Below are 18,473 nucleotides of genomic sequence, written 5' to 3'. Positions count from 1 at the left end.
CTCTCTCGTGAGACCCCACCTACAGTGCTGTGTCCAGCTCTGGAGCCCCCAACATAAGGACATGAACCTGCTCGAGCCGGTCCAGAGGAGGCCACAAAGATGATCAGTAGACTGAAGCACCTCCCCTGTGAAGACAGGCTGAGAGAGTCGGGGTTGTTCAGCCTGGAGAAGAGAAGGCTCTGGGGAGACCTTAGAGCAGCCTCCCAGGACTGAAAGGGGGCTACAGGAAAGATGGGGAGAGACTTTTGATCAGGAAGTGTAGGGATAGGACCAGGGCTAACGGTTTTAAACTGAAAGAGGGTAAATTGCAATTAGACATAAGGAAGAAATTCTTCCCTGTGAGGGTGGTGAGACACTGGCACAGGTTGCCCAGAGAAGCTGTGGCTGCCCCCTCCCTGGCAGTGTTCAAGGCCAGGTTCGACAGGGCTTTGAGCAACCTGGTCTAGTGGAAGGTGTCCCTGCCCATGGCAGGGGGGTGGGATCTAAATGATCTTTAAGGTCCCTTCTAACCCAAACCATTCCATGATTCTGTTATCATAAGAACATTCCTATTTCAAGCATCATAGGAGCTATTTGACATTATTCTTTACAATACTGGGAATGCATTGTGGGTCTTCATTTCTGCCTCTTGGAACATTCGTTGTGTACCATCAAGCAATTTTTGGCACAAGATCTGAGTTTAACATGAAATATGTATTTGCAAACTGGTTTATTGATGGGTTTGTATATATCCAGCAGAAGTAGATACAATCTCTAAAGGTGGAAAAAGCCATCCTATGTAGGGACTTTCAGAAATTAAAAATTCCAATAACTAATCTGGTACCTGAGAATAATGTAGAAATACTTGACCAAATTGATACTAGAATCAGAAATAATATGCCAGTATTAACAAAAGCTCAATGGCAGATCTATAAGGATGATGTACTAGCCTTCTCCACTGACTGCAAGTATTAAGATTAATAGCTATACTGGAATAACTGTTATTATGCAGTAACAATAGTCACCCAGCACCCAGAATATAGTTGCAATAATCAAAAGATTTTGTGGTAACTAGAACTGTAGCTCCTTCTTCTGTAGCTGGTAATGGAAATGAAGTTTCACAGCCAGTCTGAGGTTTTACCAAGCCACAGTCACTGCAAGTGCATTCTTCCACTGAATACATTAATGTTTCACTTTGAAGTGAGTATCTAATTTCTTCTGTATTCACACTGCTTTCAGTATTAGCCTTGAGAATATTATTCAGCTCCACAGAAGAGTCTGTAAATATACAAAGTTAATTTAATACAGACGTCATGCTATACCAGACATACAGTTATTAAAGATCCAAATTTCATTACGTTCCAACTATGTCCCTAACCTTAGAGAAAGTTTTAAGATACAGTGAAAGTTTTAAGATGTAGTTATATGAGATAACCTTTTGTTCTATGACAACATACCCCTTATACTTCAGGATAAGCATTTAAGTAATCTAACACGTATTTTCTAATCTGCTATTATTTACTGGCTGAACAGTCCACAAATATTGGTATTTGTAAAATGAAAAATAACTTAATTTTTTCACCTAACCAAAATATATCACATATGCTTCTCACAGACCACAATATTAAGTAAAATTATTTAATGACTTATAAGATGGAAAGCTAGCATTGGATGTGTATCATGTACCTGGGTAGAATTCCTTTTGCATTCAATGAGAAGAGGATGAAACCCTTATAAAGATCTTTTGCTATTGAGGGTCATAAATGATTTCTCAAACACCAACAAGTAAGCCAGGTATGAATATGCAACAAAACAATCCTGACATGATCCAGAACCAACAAAGAGAGATTGCTGCTTTTACAAGTTATCATCTAGATATTTTATTCCCTGATAACTTTAATAACTTCATTCAGACTATTTGAGGAATATAAAACAAACCAAAGACAGTTATCAGAATCTGGAATATAAATTATATGCAAAATTTACATATGGTAAGTAGCTAAAACGTACAACAATTAAACTTATTTGATAAAGAATCTTATTTATTCACCTGTATTTTTCAGTTTTTCTTTTAGTTGCTTTAGGTGCTTCCATTTAAAGACCATTAGGGTGAACAGAGTGAGCATTAAAATTACTCCTAAGCCCAAACAAATCCAAAGAACTCCACTTGAATCAGTACCTTATGAAATATAAGAGATGCATTAAATTGATTGTAAACAATAACCAATGAGCAATAAACACATAAAACTTCTATATCAAAGGAGCAACTTATATTTCTATTGAGTGACAGCTCAAGTAAAGGTTGAGAGCTTTAAAAATTTACTCTGCTTAACACAAATACTCATATAGGACACACTGATATGTCTTAATATTTTTAAGCCTATATATTATTCTGAGAAACTCTTTCCAGGTTTTAGATTTTAAGTTTTTATGTTTACAATTCCATTTAAAGTACAACATGAAAATGCCCAGCATAGTCACAAAGTATTGCAGAAACTTTACTTACTCTTATCACAGTAGTTTTCACATGAAGGTGGCGGTGTACTAGAACATCGAAGATGACAAGGCTTACAAGACAGCAGCAAATTATCAAAGTATTCATTTTGGGGGCAGTGTGCCATCAGGGTCAGTAATTACGGAACTGGAAAGCCACAGAAATTGTGAAAGAGTGAGGATCATCTACAAAGGGCTTTTCAGTTCTCAGGTTTAGCACATCTAAGAACAGATAGCAATAATAGTTAGACTTCGATCACAGTACCACTACATAGTATCATGTTAAATAAAAAGGATTTAACTCTGAGGCCCCCAAGGAATTACTGTTCCTTTTTTGGCAATTCACAATTGTAGAAAAACTGAACAGCTGCACCAAGATAATTTTCAATGTAAATTTTGTCTGAAACAGAAAATGGTTATTTATGGAAGCCATTTCTTGAACAGGTGCTAAACATTACAAACTGTAGAAAAGCAAGATCTCCAAACAGGATTTCATAGTAATTGTTCTTGGTTTTACAATTTTGTGGTTTTTTTCATGGTGATGGGCCACAGTAATTATGTTTTCCTGTAATATGCAGACTATGCAATGCCTAATTTTTGTTCTTTTTGTCCCAGTCCAAGGAGCATATGATAAAAAAAAATAGAGGCAGGAGGCACAGCAGTAAGAAGATACAACCAATTCAGTTTCTAGGTTTGCCCCTGACTCATTCTGCAACTTCAGACACTTCCTTCGTGCCAGTTTCCCCGGTGTCGTGGTTTAAACCCGGCTGGCAGCCAAACACCACGCAGACGCTTGCTCACCCTCCCCCACTCCCAGGGACTGGGGGAGGAAGTTGAAGGGGTAAGGGTAAGGAGACTCATAGGTTATGATAAAAACAATTTAATAGTTGAAACAAAATAAAATTAAAATAACAACAATAATAATAATAGAAAATACAAATGGGTAATGCACAACGTGATTGCTCACTACCCGCTGACCAATGGCCAGCCCGTTCCAGGCTAGTGATCCCAGAGAAGAGAGAATCCTGAAACCACCATCCTGAAAACCTGAGTGGAGCTTCCCAGTCAACCCTTATCTATATACTGAGCATGACGTTAGATGATATGGAACAGTCCATTGGCCAGTTTGGGTCCGTTGCTTTGGCTGTTCTCCCTCGAAGCTTCTGGTGTACCTGTGCACTAGCAGGACATGAGAAGTTGACAAGTCCTTGATTTCTTAGCAACAACTAAAAACATCAGTACGTTACCAACATTCTTCTCATATCAAATCGCATACTGAATCCAAACCACAACACTATTCTAGCTACTAAGAAGGAAGGAAAAAAAACAATTAGCTCTATCCCAGCTGAAATCAGGACACCTGGATGAACAATAATATTTAGAACACATAGATGATTAAAGAATTACTTTTTGTAAATGAATGACTTTCTGATTTTAGATGAGATACTGTTAAAGGACAAGTTCAACAATTACTTCACAATTGTGTTCTACAAAATACATCTAGGACCTTCAGTTGTAATGGAAAGACAAAATCTAGAGATTCAGTCACTGGGATATTGCTCCTCAATTCCAAATTATCCTCATTTATCTAGTCTATTACGTTTTGGTCAGCTTTTTTGCTTGGTTCATTTGGGGGGTTTTAGCTGATTTTTTGCTTATAACCACAGTTATATGTGAAATTTAATCAGTTTACATTCTAATTGTGAAAGAAGACTTATATGAATATTTTTCAGTTTTGATTCCAAACATTATCTGTATTTTTTCCCCTTATTTTTCCATAATGCAGAACTGTTACTGTACTAAAACTGGAGTACCCAGCATGGAAAAATAGGTGGGCCATAGGTTTCATTCTTGTGGTAGAGTGTATACCTCCTTCCCAGCCAGGTGATGGGGCACACTGAGCACGCTTAGATTTGTCTGTGTATATGCAGTGAGTGTATCATTTCTGAAAATACATTTGGTCTTCTCCCAGGAAAAAAAAAGCTTCAATAACAGACTGCCATAATGAAAATACTTTACACATCTTACTTGTATCTTGACTTTTTAAGCTAATGGAATTTATTTTAAATACAAAGTTAACCAGTAATATCTAGCAAGTTGCTCTAAGTGCCTCTATCCAGTATCACTGCCACAGATAGAATTACAGGCTTATTCATAGTTAAATTTCTGCTCGACATAATTAATTGCCTTTTTGACTACAGAAAGAGTAAGGAAAAATATTGTATAAGGAATTGTAATTTCATATCACATTACTATATACGAGACTTATTTTGCCACGAAATGCACCATGTGGGAATACACAAACTGTTTTCAGTGGAATAGTCTAACAAAGCAATCTGTCTGTTGGTCTCTAGCAGATGGAACTGCTTATGGTGGCTTCTGCACTTGTTTCTCTAGGCCAGGTGCACAGCTGGAAGCTTTCTATCACAAGCTTTTCTCCCTATTCAAGATTAGTGGACAAACAGGAAGTGACAAAATCTGATTTAGGTGTGATGAAAGAAAACATGGATATAGACTGTGGGTGATGCCAAAAATTTCACCAGGAAGTCAGTGCCGGCGCTGAAGTCATAAAACTCATTCTGACTTGCTTCATACATTCACACTCTACAGGAAGAAACCTAAGTTATCACTAGAATATCATTCCTATTTCTGATGAAGCACCATGTGGTAGCTCATGCATAGAGTGATTTGAGTTTTTGCTTTTAAGATGCTGTTTAGCCTTTTCAGTCATGGCAAGGACAATCACATGTGATCAGAAGGTGTCAGATATTTGTGAAAGTATCTTCGTGGTATCCACAGGTACAATAAGTGAATTTCAGAACAGACAAGCTGGGTCCAATGCTTTAATCTTTTATCAGTATAATTCCACTGACTTCAATTAAATGCTCTCTAATTTTACTTAAATTGAATATTTTCATATCTATGACTTGTTCTAAGACCCCATATTATTTTAGAAAGGAAACAGCTGACTAATTCTATAATTATTTTCTGCAACTGATTCCAACACTATACACCTGCAGGATAGGTACAGTCTTTACTGTAGTAGAATTCTTTATGAAATCAACAGCTCAAATTCCAAAACTCTCAAACTGTATCACAGCTGCTGAATGCTTCTGACATTATTTTAGTAGTCTAGAGTAATCACATGTGCACTATAACAGATAAATGAACCTGTTCCTTAATCAGTTTCACACTTTTTTTTCCCAGTTGTACTAGGGGTGTGGGGAAGGACTGTCTCTGTTTCAGCTGCTTTTATTACAGTTTTCTTGCCTCATTTTTTTTTATGTACAGTAATGACACTGGTTTGGGGTTGTTTTTTTTTATTTTGACTTGTGACTAAATTGCGTAGGTCTATTTATTTTGAACACTAGCTTTCTTCAACAAAGTAGTTTTGCTAAATAGGTGGGTTTATAGCATTTTGGTATTTCACAGCTTCAGAAAGAAGAGAAAGTTCAGATTGGCAGTGGCGAGTATTTTTGCTGGGAGATAGCAAAATACTGTTGTTACACAGCATGTAGAAATCCCAAGTAGGCCACACAGATAATATAAAGCTTGAACAATGACAACTGATAAACTCCTTAAAGTTCAGTGTTGTTACCATAAAGAAAGAAACTTTGAAATGCTTGCTAGCAGTAGGCTTTGTTAAATAGAACACCTTCATGCGCCACTTCAGGTCTTCTTCAAAATTTTTTTTAATGGAAGAGAGATTCTACCGAGAGGTGTCCGTGACTTCTCCCATATGCACCCAACATTCTATACCACTGACCAAAGAGCAAAAAACAATGTTTAGCACTCCAGAAGCCAATGCATGTAATTCCTTTAGTGTTTTTTTGAAAACAGGCCTCAAACAAAAATGCACACAGATACTTACAAGGTAGCTTCAAAAGGTATTGGCTGAAGGAGGATGTAACCCCTACTGTAGGTAGTACTATCAGAGTCTCCACTTTACTTTTTGCTATTAAATTCTTTCCTCTATTTTCCTAGTCCAGAAGAAGTGCATCTGTTTTTACTTATTGGCAATGGCTTTTCTTGTGTATGCAAAATACCTCTCTCTCCAAAACAGCATGCTGTCACTGTGCTTTAATACATCTGCTGTATAATATGCAGAAGTGTTAATATTGTGATTCCTAAAATATTTTGTCACTCAAATGTAATGAGATATATCTGAAATCAGACTATTTTGGCACAAAGATGATTCATGTGTAATTAGTAAGACTGGTCTGTAGGTCACCAAAGATGTGGTTAGATTATATACAGCTAAGCTGATTAAACATCTTGGGTTTAGTGAAAAGGATAGTCCTGCTCTTCACTCTACAGTATTCTGAAGCACAAGGAAGGGCTCTAGGGCTTACCTGACCACGTGGCAAGCAGCTTTAATTTGTTAATCCAGTTGGTTCATAGAGTTTTACTCCCTCAGGCCTGGAATAAAGGCCAGAAACAGAATAGAAAAAAAGATGGACAGCTGATTACCTTGTGGGGATGTGAAACTAAGTCCACCATGGAAGTACAAATTTGGCAAACTAATGTGCCAATATCTTAATTTAAAAGGTCCTGTCAAACTAAGTACAGCAGAAATTAATTTGTGTCTAATTATTTGATATTGTGATTTGGGATCATAAGATATTGTGGCAGATATGCTTACATTCTCTAAAACCAGTTGGCCAGAAACAGTTTTCCTATGTGGTTAGAGTTCAAACACAGTTATCATACGACACAGAAGTAAATACAAAGAAGTCTCATCTTTCCAGCCAAACTACAGGAAACTTCCCCTCAAGTAAAAGGCTAAATACAGCTCATTTCATCAGAGCTCTGGAGAATACTGCTGCTTCTTATAGTAATAATTTTCCTCCTACAGTTGGACTACTATTTCCCAAAGCCTACAGCCCTTAGAGATAAATGAATTTTTTGGATAGCTATGCCCCAAAACACAAATCCTTGATTATTAAGCAATACAGTACATTTTTCATACATAGGAAACTGGGGAGCAATGGTCTAAAGGGTCTCTAATGTGTCATTCATAGAAACAACCACCATACAAGTCACAGTCTCTTCTCCTTAGCTATATATAGTTTTACTGATGTATGTAATGTCAAAACGGAGGCAACAAATGGTAGAAAAACTATGAGGAATTACAGTTGTCATGGTCTGTTGCCTCTGTTTTCTGCACATCTTAACATTCCAAAGTCCTACTTCTCAATGGTCTGAAAGCAAGCATATAATTGGAAGATCTTGATAAGCAATAATTCCCAGTAATAGACCTTGTTACACATCTAAAACAAATATTATTTCAAAATCTACGTCCTGTGGTTCACCTGCTGTTTTCACTGACTACATGAGATTCCTCAGAACTTCTGAAGACAAGTATCTGTAGAGCATTTTGAAATTACATTTTGGGGGACCATTTCTTATCTGCCCATGCCTAGAAATATTTATTCTCAAAGCAGAAATTAATCCAACATAACTGCTTTTCAATTCAGTAAAACACTGTGTTGTTCACTGTCAAAAACAAGTGTCAAACTGTGCCAGAAAAAGCTAACTCATTCAACAGAGGATTATTTGGTGCAGTGCGCAGAAAATGTATTTGATAGTTATTACGTAGATGGGTGATGGCACTTGCAATACAACAGATCTGGGGAAATGATGTGCTACAGGAGTAGGGAAGACATTTTCTATCTTAACAAGATTCTTGTGCAACCTTAATTTTTGAGTATTTTTGATAGGAGGAAGTTAATATTTTAAAAACCAAACCTTTAAGCACTTTGTTGGGAGAAGTGTACTATTCCAAGTGGCTTTAATGAGAGATGTAATACCTGAATTCAGAAGCTGTTTGTAAAGTAAAATATTGGATTCAGACAAGCAATGAAACAAAAAACAGAAGCATTAAGAATAAATTCATTAAGTGACATTAAGGTAAGGATATTGTTACTTAGAAACTGTAGTCCTGTTAATAATTTATCCACTGCCTTGTATAATACATATTAAATCCTGTAAGCAGCAGAATATTTTATGTAGACTGCACACACACCAAAAAAAATGTCTAAGGTGACTGGATACTGATGGTTCTCCTACAGTGATATTTACCTTCAGAGAATAATAAAAATATGGCTTATTTACCAGTGAAGTTACATTTCAGCTTCTTTTCAGTTACAGGATTTACAGGGCTTGCATTGGCTTTCCACGTAGAGTTACATGTTGATACTAATAAATGCTTTCTCCTTGTCACTTGATTTTGCTCCAAAAGGATGATGGAAATTAGTAGAATTGTGCAAAATAAGAAAGGATTTATTGAATATAATAATCGGTCATTTAACTGTAAATCCACAAAGTGTTGCCAGGGAGGTATTTCTGCAGTTACGTTACTGTAACTTTAGTTCAAAAACTCCCCAAGATATCCTCTAAGAATAATATAATTCAGACAAGTTAAGATGACTTGCTGAAGTTGACATTATTACGGAGAGTAATGGGAAATAAGTTTAAGAAGAAAAGTGTCAACTGCAGAAACAACAGAAAAAAAAGAAAAAAAATTCTCAGATTTTCTCCTAAAGTGTTTCAATCTGACTCAAGAGTGACACCCAGGGACAATTTATAAAGACCAGTATGAAATATACTTCTTTGCTCTCCTAATGATTATCAACCACTGACAACTACTCTCTGAACTTCAAACCTACATCTGGAAGCATTTGTTCTTTAGAAAAATAATTTTAACATACTGTCAATTCTACTAGGGTATCAAACTACTGAACAGAATTTCAAGAAATCAAATAATTTTTACTGGTGAAGGGAGTACAGGTAAGTAACAGCACAGCACAGACCAGGAGGTAGTATCCTGAAGCTGTACACACACACACTCACTCTAGATGTACAACCTTCTATCACATGAGCAAGATGATCTAGAGTTACATGCCACTTCGACAGAATACGAGCATACTATGCATGGAGCATCCAGCCAGAGCATTTTCTGCCATGAAACCAAATTTGATTGTTGGTTTCCTTAAACATTCGGAGAAGCCTAAGACTTCCAGAAATCCTTGTCAGTGCCCAACTTTATCATGTGTTAAATTGGTATTACTTATGTGACAGAAATTAGTCACCTGAAAAAGGTAAGGAGAATTTTATCTGTCACTACTTAATTGGAAAAAAGCTATTGTGAGTTTCAACACTGAAATAATAAAATGAAAACTCTGAACAGAAAACCAAAGAAAGTTATACTATTATATCAATAATTAAACATAAAGACTGAAATTCATCTCTCACAGAACAGTAGCTTAAGGTCTGTTTACCACACATAACTTCAACAACAAAGCTTTGTTCTGACACTGCTTTGGGGTTTCTCTGTTCATGCTTCTGCCAGCTTTTTTGCCTGACTGTACTTCAGAAATTCTGCTGGCATAATTACATAGCACTTACCAAGAGAAAGAGGGTTTTCTGCTAGGACTATTACATTCCCTCCACAAACAACATTAGCTAGGCTGACAAAGGAATTCTTCTGGCTGTATAGTTGCTTCTACATTGGTCATTTGTGCTGGCACAGCTCTTCTGGGTAGCACATGTAATTTTTTTTTCCATTCACTAAGGCAACTGACCTACACTGACAAGTCTTACAGTACAGGCTTGGTCTGAGTCCTCTCCAATTCTATAAAGCTATTTACAGAAAAAATCCAAAGAAAAAAGTCTCTTATCAATCACCTCATCACAACAATCCTAAGAATCTGCGAGATCAATGTACATACAAAAAAACCACCACTTTTTCTTCCTAAAAGTTACTGCACTTCAAGGAACAGCAGTGTTACAGACAGTTATCGCCTAAAAAAGCATTAAAACTGAAACAGTTATTTTCAGAAATCCATATTTTGTTAAGCGTATGCTTTAACTGTATGGCTGGGAGGAGATAAAGTGTTCTAGGAATGGGGTACACACTGCTAATGAACAAAAGGAAGGGGTTATTAAAGGATTGATCATGTTCATTAACTTTTACAAGCTGCACAGAACAATGCTCTTTTTAGACACAATATTGTTTAATGTCATTTGAGCACAGTGCAAAATCAAGAACAACGTGGATTTTGCCTGTTTGGTTCAGCACATTTTAATTAGACTGCTGCTTTGAAAAGAGTGATATTGCTGTTGCTACAACTGAAGAGAAAAATGTTCCTTAAAAATAGTAATTAAAATAACAAATAGTATGAACACAGTCAACCAAATCTCAGAGAAGTTCTGTATCCCTTCCTATGTTCAAAGTTTACTTAGCTAGGAACCAAGTTATGTAAAAGATTAAGTGCATAGCACAGAAAACCAGTATTAATAGACTATGAACCTTCTGGGGAGAGAAGATACCTTTTCATTTGTCTGACGTTCTACATGTGCCAACATCATTATGTAACTACTAAGGACAATGCATAAAACAATAATTGTGCAAGCAAGTTTGGATTAAGCTAATACTTGTTAGAATGCCAGTGACATTTTTATGTTGGTGCAATAATTTTTACAGAATGCAAATTTTTTTTTCTTCATTTCTTAATGTAAGCACTTACATTTTGTGTTGGAAAAATAATCTCCCACATACTACTATTTTAGTGACTCTGCGGATGGACAAAACAAACTAAAACTTATCAGTGGTATAATGCCAACAGGAGTAATGGAGTTACAACAAAAATAAATGCGCGTGAACACCTATGAATGACATGAAGTGCTTGGAATACACTGAAGTCTAACAAGAATTTTTCTTCTGATAATTTTAACCAAATTCTCTAGCCATTCAGTGTTTGTGGACAAGTTTAGGTAACACATAATTACTTTATTTCAAACTCCCATATACAGCATCACACTGCCAATATGTGCTCTCTCTCAAGACAGGAGGGAAATTGTAATTGATTTAGCCATCCCTATTCCAGAATAATTCCCCATGAAAATTGCTTTCTCTGGAATAAAAATACTAGCATAGAATAATTCTGGAGAATTAATGCTATTTAGAAACAAGCTCACTATGTCATTCTCACAATTTCATAATGAAGTAATTATTTTCTGCAACGTTGATAACATGTTAACTAGCTATAGAAGAGCTTTAAAAATCCCATAACACTGTTATTCTTTCTTCATAACAATAATGCCATTTCGCTTTAGTCATTACTGAAACTAAAATCTTAAGGGATCTCTAACGGACAAAATGCTCCCTCAACTGGAATTCTGGAGAATTAAGAAGGGAAGAAGAAGACACATGAAAATCCCACATGGAACTAGTTTTCTATTCCCAGCTCCCTGGAGACAGACAGACAGCATCTAAAGCTTTCCACATGAAACATAAGTGTTATAAAAATCTTACCACATGTATAAGGCAGGAGATCTGGCCCGGAGATGTTATGGAACCCAACAGTGGACATGGCAACTCTAAGCTTCTCCATGTCAAGGAGTCACTGCAGTAAGTAAGGGTGTAAATAAACAGCATGTTACATATCCTGCATTAACACCCTGTATTGATATTTTCAGTGCTAAGTTCAACATTTTCATTACCTCACAAAAACATTCTTTATTAACACATAAAATTATATGAGGTACAGCTGAATTCTGTTCGATAGTGGGGACTCGCCTTGTGCCTGTATGTCAGACTGTGAGCCCCACTTTAAATGCGAGCCATATTTTCTGTGTGTCTTTACCTCTGTATCAAGCTACAAGACTGAAAATTTGATGGTCTCCAGAATTGCATATTCTCTCTGTTTCTTGTCTCCTGCTAGAACAATATTAGCTTTCAGGCAGTGAAAGAATATCTCCTGAGGATTTGGCACTTAAAAGTTATCATTGTTGCTCAGTCAACTCAGCATTCCAGCCCCTGACATTCTCAGATTTGTCTCAAGTCACAAGGAGCAAAAATATCCTCTGTTTCCATTTATCACTTGCAGAGAATCTATGTATCTTAGGCTTGTAATATTTACTAACACATCTAACAGATTTATAGGTGAAAACAAATATACTCTAACAAAGCAGAAGGTTAATTTTTTAATCAAAATGTTGCTAATCAAGATGAAAGCATAAGAACAGTTGAACAGAGGTCTGGATTGTACTTAACAGGATTTATTTTCAGCTGCTTCAGTGTCTTAACTGACATGATGTCTCCTCCCACCAGTCCTACACCTGGCTTTCAGATCTCTAAAACCACACAGTCTCTGCCTTTCTCCAAAATAGATTCCCCCCGTCTCTAACTTTTCCAGTCATACCTCAGTCATTGTATACATCATTAAAGTGATCTCATTCTTCCCTTCCTCGGATCCGTGTTCTTTGCTCAGCACATTCCTTCCACATTAAGCAATCCTGCTATTTACAACATTTTCAACTGTCATAAGGTTTATAAACTATGTATAGATTCTTCACAGTGGGCACACCTAAACCCCCATCTTTGTTTATTTTGAGCTTTGATAGCAAAAGAACCCACACATAACAAACAGTTTTGATAGCAAAACTACTTACCTAAACCACCCTCACCCTACTGTTTTATCAGTCTGGAGGCTCATGGTACCAAAAGCGCAGAAGAAATTCTATCTAAGGAGTAAACTGCAATGACTGTGCATTCAAGGAGAGGAATCAAAGAACTAGCTAGCACCCAATCTACAGATTTTTCAAATCTGAACAGGCCAACTAAGCAATAGATCACACAGCTGAGAACTCTGAGCCTCCAATTAAAGTCACCTGAAAAAAAAAGATGGCACTGGTAAAAAAGATGACTTTTCAGTCTTTATTTCTAGAGATATACAAGCAAGAGAAAGAAAGGTTGTGTATACACACAAAAGTGAGAGACATGACTACCTTAGAAAATAATAAGCTAAACATATGAAGTAATTGAGAGGTAAGGAGATGGACACAGAGAATGTGTGAAACTGGTATCTTAGTGTATAGATACATGTATTTGTTGTACTATCTAAAGTAAAAACAATTAAATTTATGTCTTTTTTGAAGCCTGCAGTATGTGCTTTAACTGCTCCAAAAGAAAGGCTTTAACTCTAGACTGGAGACCTCAAAAAGAAGAATCCAGCTCAGAAGCACTCATCACCAACCTACAGTGAAATGTGTAAGAGTTAAGTTGCTAAATTCCTTTGAGGAAATCCCTGTGCAAGCTTGGAGTAATTCTACAACTGGACTGTGGAAGAGAGTTTATGCTGTGGTGCTACGTTTGGAAGACCAAAGAAGTCTTTTGTTTGAATCTCTTCCAATGAAATAGCTTAAAATACATTCATGTAAGACAAAACAAATACAGCAATTATGTGAGTGTCCAGCAGAGGGAGAGTAACAAGTCAGAAACAGCCTTTGTTAAATAGCAGGGTTAGGACAAATAAGTGAAAAGGTGTTTCCAGGTCAAGATATATTAGTTTGGATTATACATGATCTTGTGCAAATATACACGGATTATACATGGTCTTGTGCCTCTTTATAATTCACGCTTTCAGGAACACCAGCAAATCTTAGGATAGACTTGGCTCTTGAAAAAGCCATTGTGCTGAAACATAGTGTGGTTTTTGTTCTCTAGTTCTCAGCTACAGCTACATCTCCACAGACTACCTGGAAAATTAATTTGCCAGATCTTAAGAATATTAATTTATAATCTCCTGGCACCTAATCAAACTTAATCTAGCTCAGCATTTTCAGTTCTGTGTCAGGCCTCATTAATATTATGAAAGGTATTTAGAAAAATTCTTATACAACCTTCCTTCAAGAGAGGTATATCACTTGTACTTAGGCACAGCCTTAATGCATGTTTTCCACAAAAACTTTCTACACATATTTAACTCCATCTGCTTCTTATAAGTAATGCTAAACTTAATTTCTAGAATGTCTTTTAAGATTGTTCCTTCACATAAGCCTCCAATAGAGCTATGCTTCTGGAATGGCACTTTCATAGCTGAGCAGTTTCCTATACTTTTCTTTTAATAATTTACCTTGTAACTCTTGTCTTTTCTTCCTCCTAGGTAAATAACTTGTTGTTTTGGCTTTGTTTTTAAAGGCTCATTCTGACTTCAAAGCAATTCTAAATATCAGGCTACTCATTTAAGTGCATAACTAATATACATATTTGAATACCTTTAAATTTCAGGGCATGGCTCAAAGCGCGTCACTTGAATTTCAGCTCGCTGCCACACCAGAAAGAGAAGTCTTACTCCTTTCCTGCTCCTCCCAATCTCAGCCAAATGCTTTCTTTCCCATTTTGCAGCAGCTCAGCAACTTATCTGATCTCAAGGTAAACTGAGTCAATTCACTCATAACCCAGCACCCTAAAACCACTCCCCTTCCTCCTTAGACTGCTGCTATTTTATGGAGTTTAATAAGCTCACCTGTTGGTGGCAAGCTGTTAACTGCTTGAAGCTGTTAACCTGTTTGAAGCCTTCTAGTGATATATATCTTTCTTTTCTGCTTCAGTTCACATAATTAAAATATTGGTATTTCATATATATCTGCTAGGGTGTAAAGTGCTTGTGAGAACCTTGGATGAAAGTTACTACTAAAGTACAGTACTATTCCTAATATCATATGGATGAAGACCTTCATTTCACTGCTATAGGATTGGCTTATCATTGGCTGCAAACTAGTGGTGAAGCTACCTTGAGATGGTTTAATATGTGAATAGCTTGCTCTCACTAAAAAAAAAGTCCTGTTCCCCATTCTTACTTTATACCAGATCTGGCATTTGTCAAACACCTCTTAAGAGTTGATTCATCTCAGTAATCCAGGAGGAAAAGAAAGTGGATTTTTCTGTAGCTAAATTTAATGAGATAGACAGATTCAGCAAAGGGTCTAACAAGAGCTAGAAGGCAGCACAAGGACAGGTAGAACTGCAACTTTGGAGGAGATGGTTTCTCTGCGCCCCAGTCCCCACATGTTAACCCTGAGGTGGTCCAGCCTCCTCTTTTCTAAGCAGTGCTTTGATAATTTAAGTCAGGCATGATGTGATGATGGATTTATATGGGTGGTTCTCAGTAAGAAAAGCTTTTTAGTATTTATTAAATGAAGAGCTAAACATTTTGATGCAAAAGAGATTTAAACAAGAAAACCTTTTATAATGCTTTAAAATTTCAAGAGAACATGACCGTGTACATATACAGATATTTTGCCAGTAAAATTATCATGATTCCACTTAGATTTTGTTTTGAGTACCAGCTGTTTCTAAGTGGAAAAACAAACTACTAGCCCTGTTAAAAATTTATTATTTGAGTTTACACAATTCCTATGTGTGACACAGCCTGCAAAACAGGTTTGTACACTCTGAAGGACATCTGGCATCTTCTGAAATTCTGTGGACTAATTGTTTATATCCTAGCAAGTACCTAGGGAATAAGTACCTGCCAAGAAAGGAAGGAATGTTGGATAACACAATTCTTTTCCCCCAAAATCAGTAGTAATACACACTTCCATACATCTGATCGAACACATATTTGACCTCAGTCCCCACACCCCACAAAAAAAAAAAAAATTATCACAACTCAGTAATTTAGGAGCTGGCAGAATGAAGCTCCATTTCAAAAAACCTTCAAGAGCCTTTTTAAGGAATGTCAAAGTGTATGTAAGAATTGCTGTCCACATGTTCTGTGTGCTGGTAATCTTAAAGTAATTCTTAATTGCCTTGAAAATATAGTACCTGCCTTCACTTAAGCCTTTCCTGACTTGCAGGCTGTGTCAAGGCTCCAACAAAAAAACAAGCTTGCAATACAGCATTGCAGTCATTATAAACCTGAGCTATTAAATGCTCATAAGGATGGTAAAAAGTGTATAATAACAAGCCACTCTGTCAGCAGAATTCATGAAGCTTAGATTCCATTGGATTTTTATTTTTCAACAGTAGTAAACCCATGAGCCCCTTTGTTCCAAATGGCGTTACCTTGTTTCGGTACTAAATGAAATGTATCAGATACCTACTGGTTAATAAATGTCACCTAGCAAGCAAAGGTTAGTATTTAAAAACAAAAGCAAAACAAACCAAACCCAAACAAACCTTTAGTAAGTTGAGAGTGCTATATTGAGGTGTTCTTTATGATACCACGGAAACTTATTTCTTAGTCCTGTAGCTTTACTTCTAACTGCTTCCTCCATTCCCCTGACAAAAAAGGATCATATCCTATTCCTGCTTCTATCCCAGCCCTCAGTGGAACTGCATGTGACTTTTTTTTTTTAACAAAAACATGATTGCCGCACACAGCTGAGAAACTCACTCGTAGTTTAACAAAATTCTAAATATTACAACAGTAACACAGGTGAGAATCTTTAATTATACTCAACTTTGAACAATAGAGACCCTGGAAATGCGTATCTGAAAACTGAAAAGGAATTCTGCACCAGAGAATAATGAGAGTGGCTTTCACAAAGTCTTTAAAACTCATTCTTTAGGCTCTGGTGAGAGTAACCTCTTGGTGCTTGAAGGAAAGACTTCCACTTAGCAAAGTTGTATAGTCTTTCATTGTGAATTACATTTCTTTTTCTTTCAAAATGAATTATCTGTGGTGTTGATAGGGATTTTTTTCTACTTTAAGTGCTGCCCTGTACACTAGTGTTTTGCCTGAATATGATCAGTTGGAAACACATTTTTCCATTAACACAAGTGCATTACCTGCCAGGTAGAATTTTTTGCTTGTCAAGGGTGTACATGTTGCTGTTGGTGTGCAGCCAGAAACCATCTGGTTCTTGTGTCAGTATTATGTTACATAAATGCCACTTTAGGAGAGTTTGTGTAGTTCTCCAACCAAAACTGCACCAGATTTTGTACTGAATTGAGATCTTTACATTTTAGTTCTAAGCCCATCTGCTTTCAAAACAACTCCATAACCTGCCCTACAGTGTTTTAATATAAATAATGCTGCAGATGACTCACTCCTCTCATGTGAACACTCCATGAAACTCCCTTCTCCCAAGCACCCGCTTCGTCTAGTTATAAACACTTATGCTGAACCTTCTAAGATTAAATGCTGCCACAGCCATGTGCAACATGCTAACCAAAATCTACTCATTTCCCCTCTGTTCTTTCCCATCTCCTCCAAATATACTTGACTTCAAGCGATGTCTTTTGGGGTTGTGGCTGGGTTTTTTTTCTAATAACTTCTAATAGTCTTACCAGTCAAGGGCCTCAGTACTTGACAAGTCCTACTGAATTTGGCTTAACTGGACTTTTTTTAATTATAATAACCAAGTCAAAGTGTGCTGTAGAATTGCCAAAATTGGAACTTTTTAACACATTCTGTCAACTTACCGCTGGACACGCACAGAAACGTTCACTCTCAACTCACGTGAGAGCACGTGTGCTCACAAATCTCCATTTGGGAGGTTTACTGACCCAGCGCAGGTGCCACCCCTTTTTGTCACTCTGCACCTACACTTTCTAGGACTAGGTAGGTGCAATTTTGCATAGACAAAAGCTAAACCGAGCATGTCTTCACCTGACTCCTGACGCCGAGTCCTTAAGGGAGGCGGGAAATCCAGAGAGGTGACACCCCCGCCCCGGCCCGCTCTCTCCTCACCCCCCGCCGCGCACCCCCGCGGGACGGGCCGGCGCTCGGGCGGCGACAGGCGCAGGCGACCCCTGGGAGCGCCCGGGACAGGCTCATCTCCCCCGGCGAGGCAGCGTCCCACACGGCTGCTGCCCGTCCCCGTCTGAAACGACCCCGCGGCGGGATGAGGGAACGGGGAGCAGCCATCCGGCGCTGCTGCCCCCTCGCAGCCTCTGCGAACTGCACCTCCCAGAGACCCGCGGGGCGAGACACAAGCGTCGCCCGAGGGAAGGCTGGCGCCTGGCCTGCCGGGACGGGTAGTTCGTGTCCCGCCTGAGGCGTGCGCGCCAACTACATGTCCCGTCTCCCCCCCGAAACTGGAGGCGGAGACAGCAGAAACGACAAGCGAGCGCAAAGGCTGACAGGAATTGTAGTTTCCTAATACGCAGAAAACGCAGACAACTACATTTCCCAGCTCTACCGGGGAGGCGGGCCAAGCGGCGCGAGCGCAAGGCATGATGGGCATCATAGTTCCCGCGTCTTGCTTCG

At 37.8% G+C, this 18,473-nt stretch overlaps 1 protein-coding gene across 11 annotated transcripts; it reads right to left on the bottom strand.

Annotated features, from left to right (window-relative positions):
* Window positions 1-692: 692 nt before the first annotated feature.
* On the bottom strand, window positions 693-18,180 carry TNFRSF17 (TNF receptor superfamily member 17). 11 transcript variants are annotated; one of them, XM_074886498.1, is made up of 6 exons: window positions 17,874-18,180; window positions 12,928-13,146; window positions 11,789-11,879; window positions 2,486-6,891; window positions 2,030-2,158; window positions 693-1,257 (listed from the first exon to the last, which is right to left on the bottom strand). In XM_074886498.1, exons 4-6 carry the CDS (start codon window positions 2,598-2,600, stop codon window positions 1,001-1,003), a joined length of 501 nt encoding a protein of 166 aa, XP_074742599.1. In that variant the 5' UTR covers window positions 2,601-6,891; window positions 11,789-11,879; window positions 12,928-13,146; window positions 17,874-18,180; the 3' UTR covers window positions 693-1,000. The 11 variants fall into 11 exon arrangements, with proteins under 11 accessions (XP_074742599.1, XP_074742607.1, XP_074742604.1 ...); XM_074886506.1 differs by having other exon boundaries at window positions 2,486-2,694; XM_074886503.1 differs by lacking the exons at window positions 12,928-13,146; window positions 17,874-18,180 and adding an exon at window positions 14,533-14,716 and having other exon boundaries at window positions 2,486-2,620; window positions 6,825-6,891.
* Between the last annotated feature and the right edge of the window lie 293 nt (window positions 18,181-18,473).

This window comes from Strix uralensis, chromosome 16 (genome assembly GCF_047716275.1).
Source record: "Strix uralensis isolate ZFMK-TIS-50842 chromosome 16, bStrUra1, whole genome shotgun sequence".
In the NCBI taxonomy this organism is placed as follows: domain Eukaryota; kingdom Metazoa; phylum Chordata; class Aves; order Strigiformes; family Strigidae; genus Strix; species Strix uralensis.
This window is presented reverse-complemented; position numbering and strand designations above follow the sequence as displayed.

What these genes read in the sequence shown, in the direction of transcription:
- TNFRSF17 (XM_074886498.1), bottom strand. Translation starts at nt 2,600, where the DNA reads ATGGCACACTGCCCCCAAAATGAATACTTTGATAATTTGCTGCTGTCT. An exon ending in TGAAAACTACTGTGATAAGA is followed by an intron (nt 2,159 to 2,485) that starts GTAAGTAAAGTT and finishes ATATTTCATAAG; the next exon opens with GTACTGATTCAAGTGGAGTT. An exon ending in AGAAAAACTGAAAAATACAG is followed by an intron (nt 1,258 to 2,029) that starts GTGAATAAATAA and finishes GTATATTTACAG; the next exon opens with ACTCTTCTGTGGAGCTGAAT.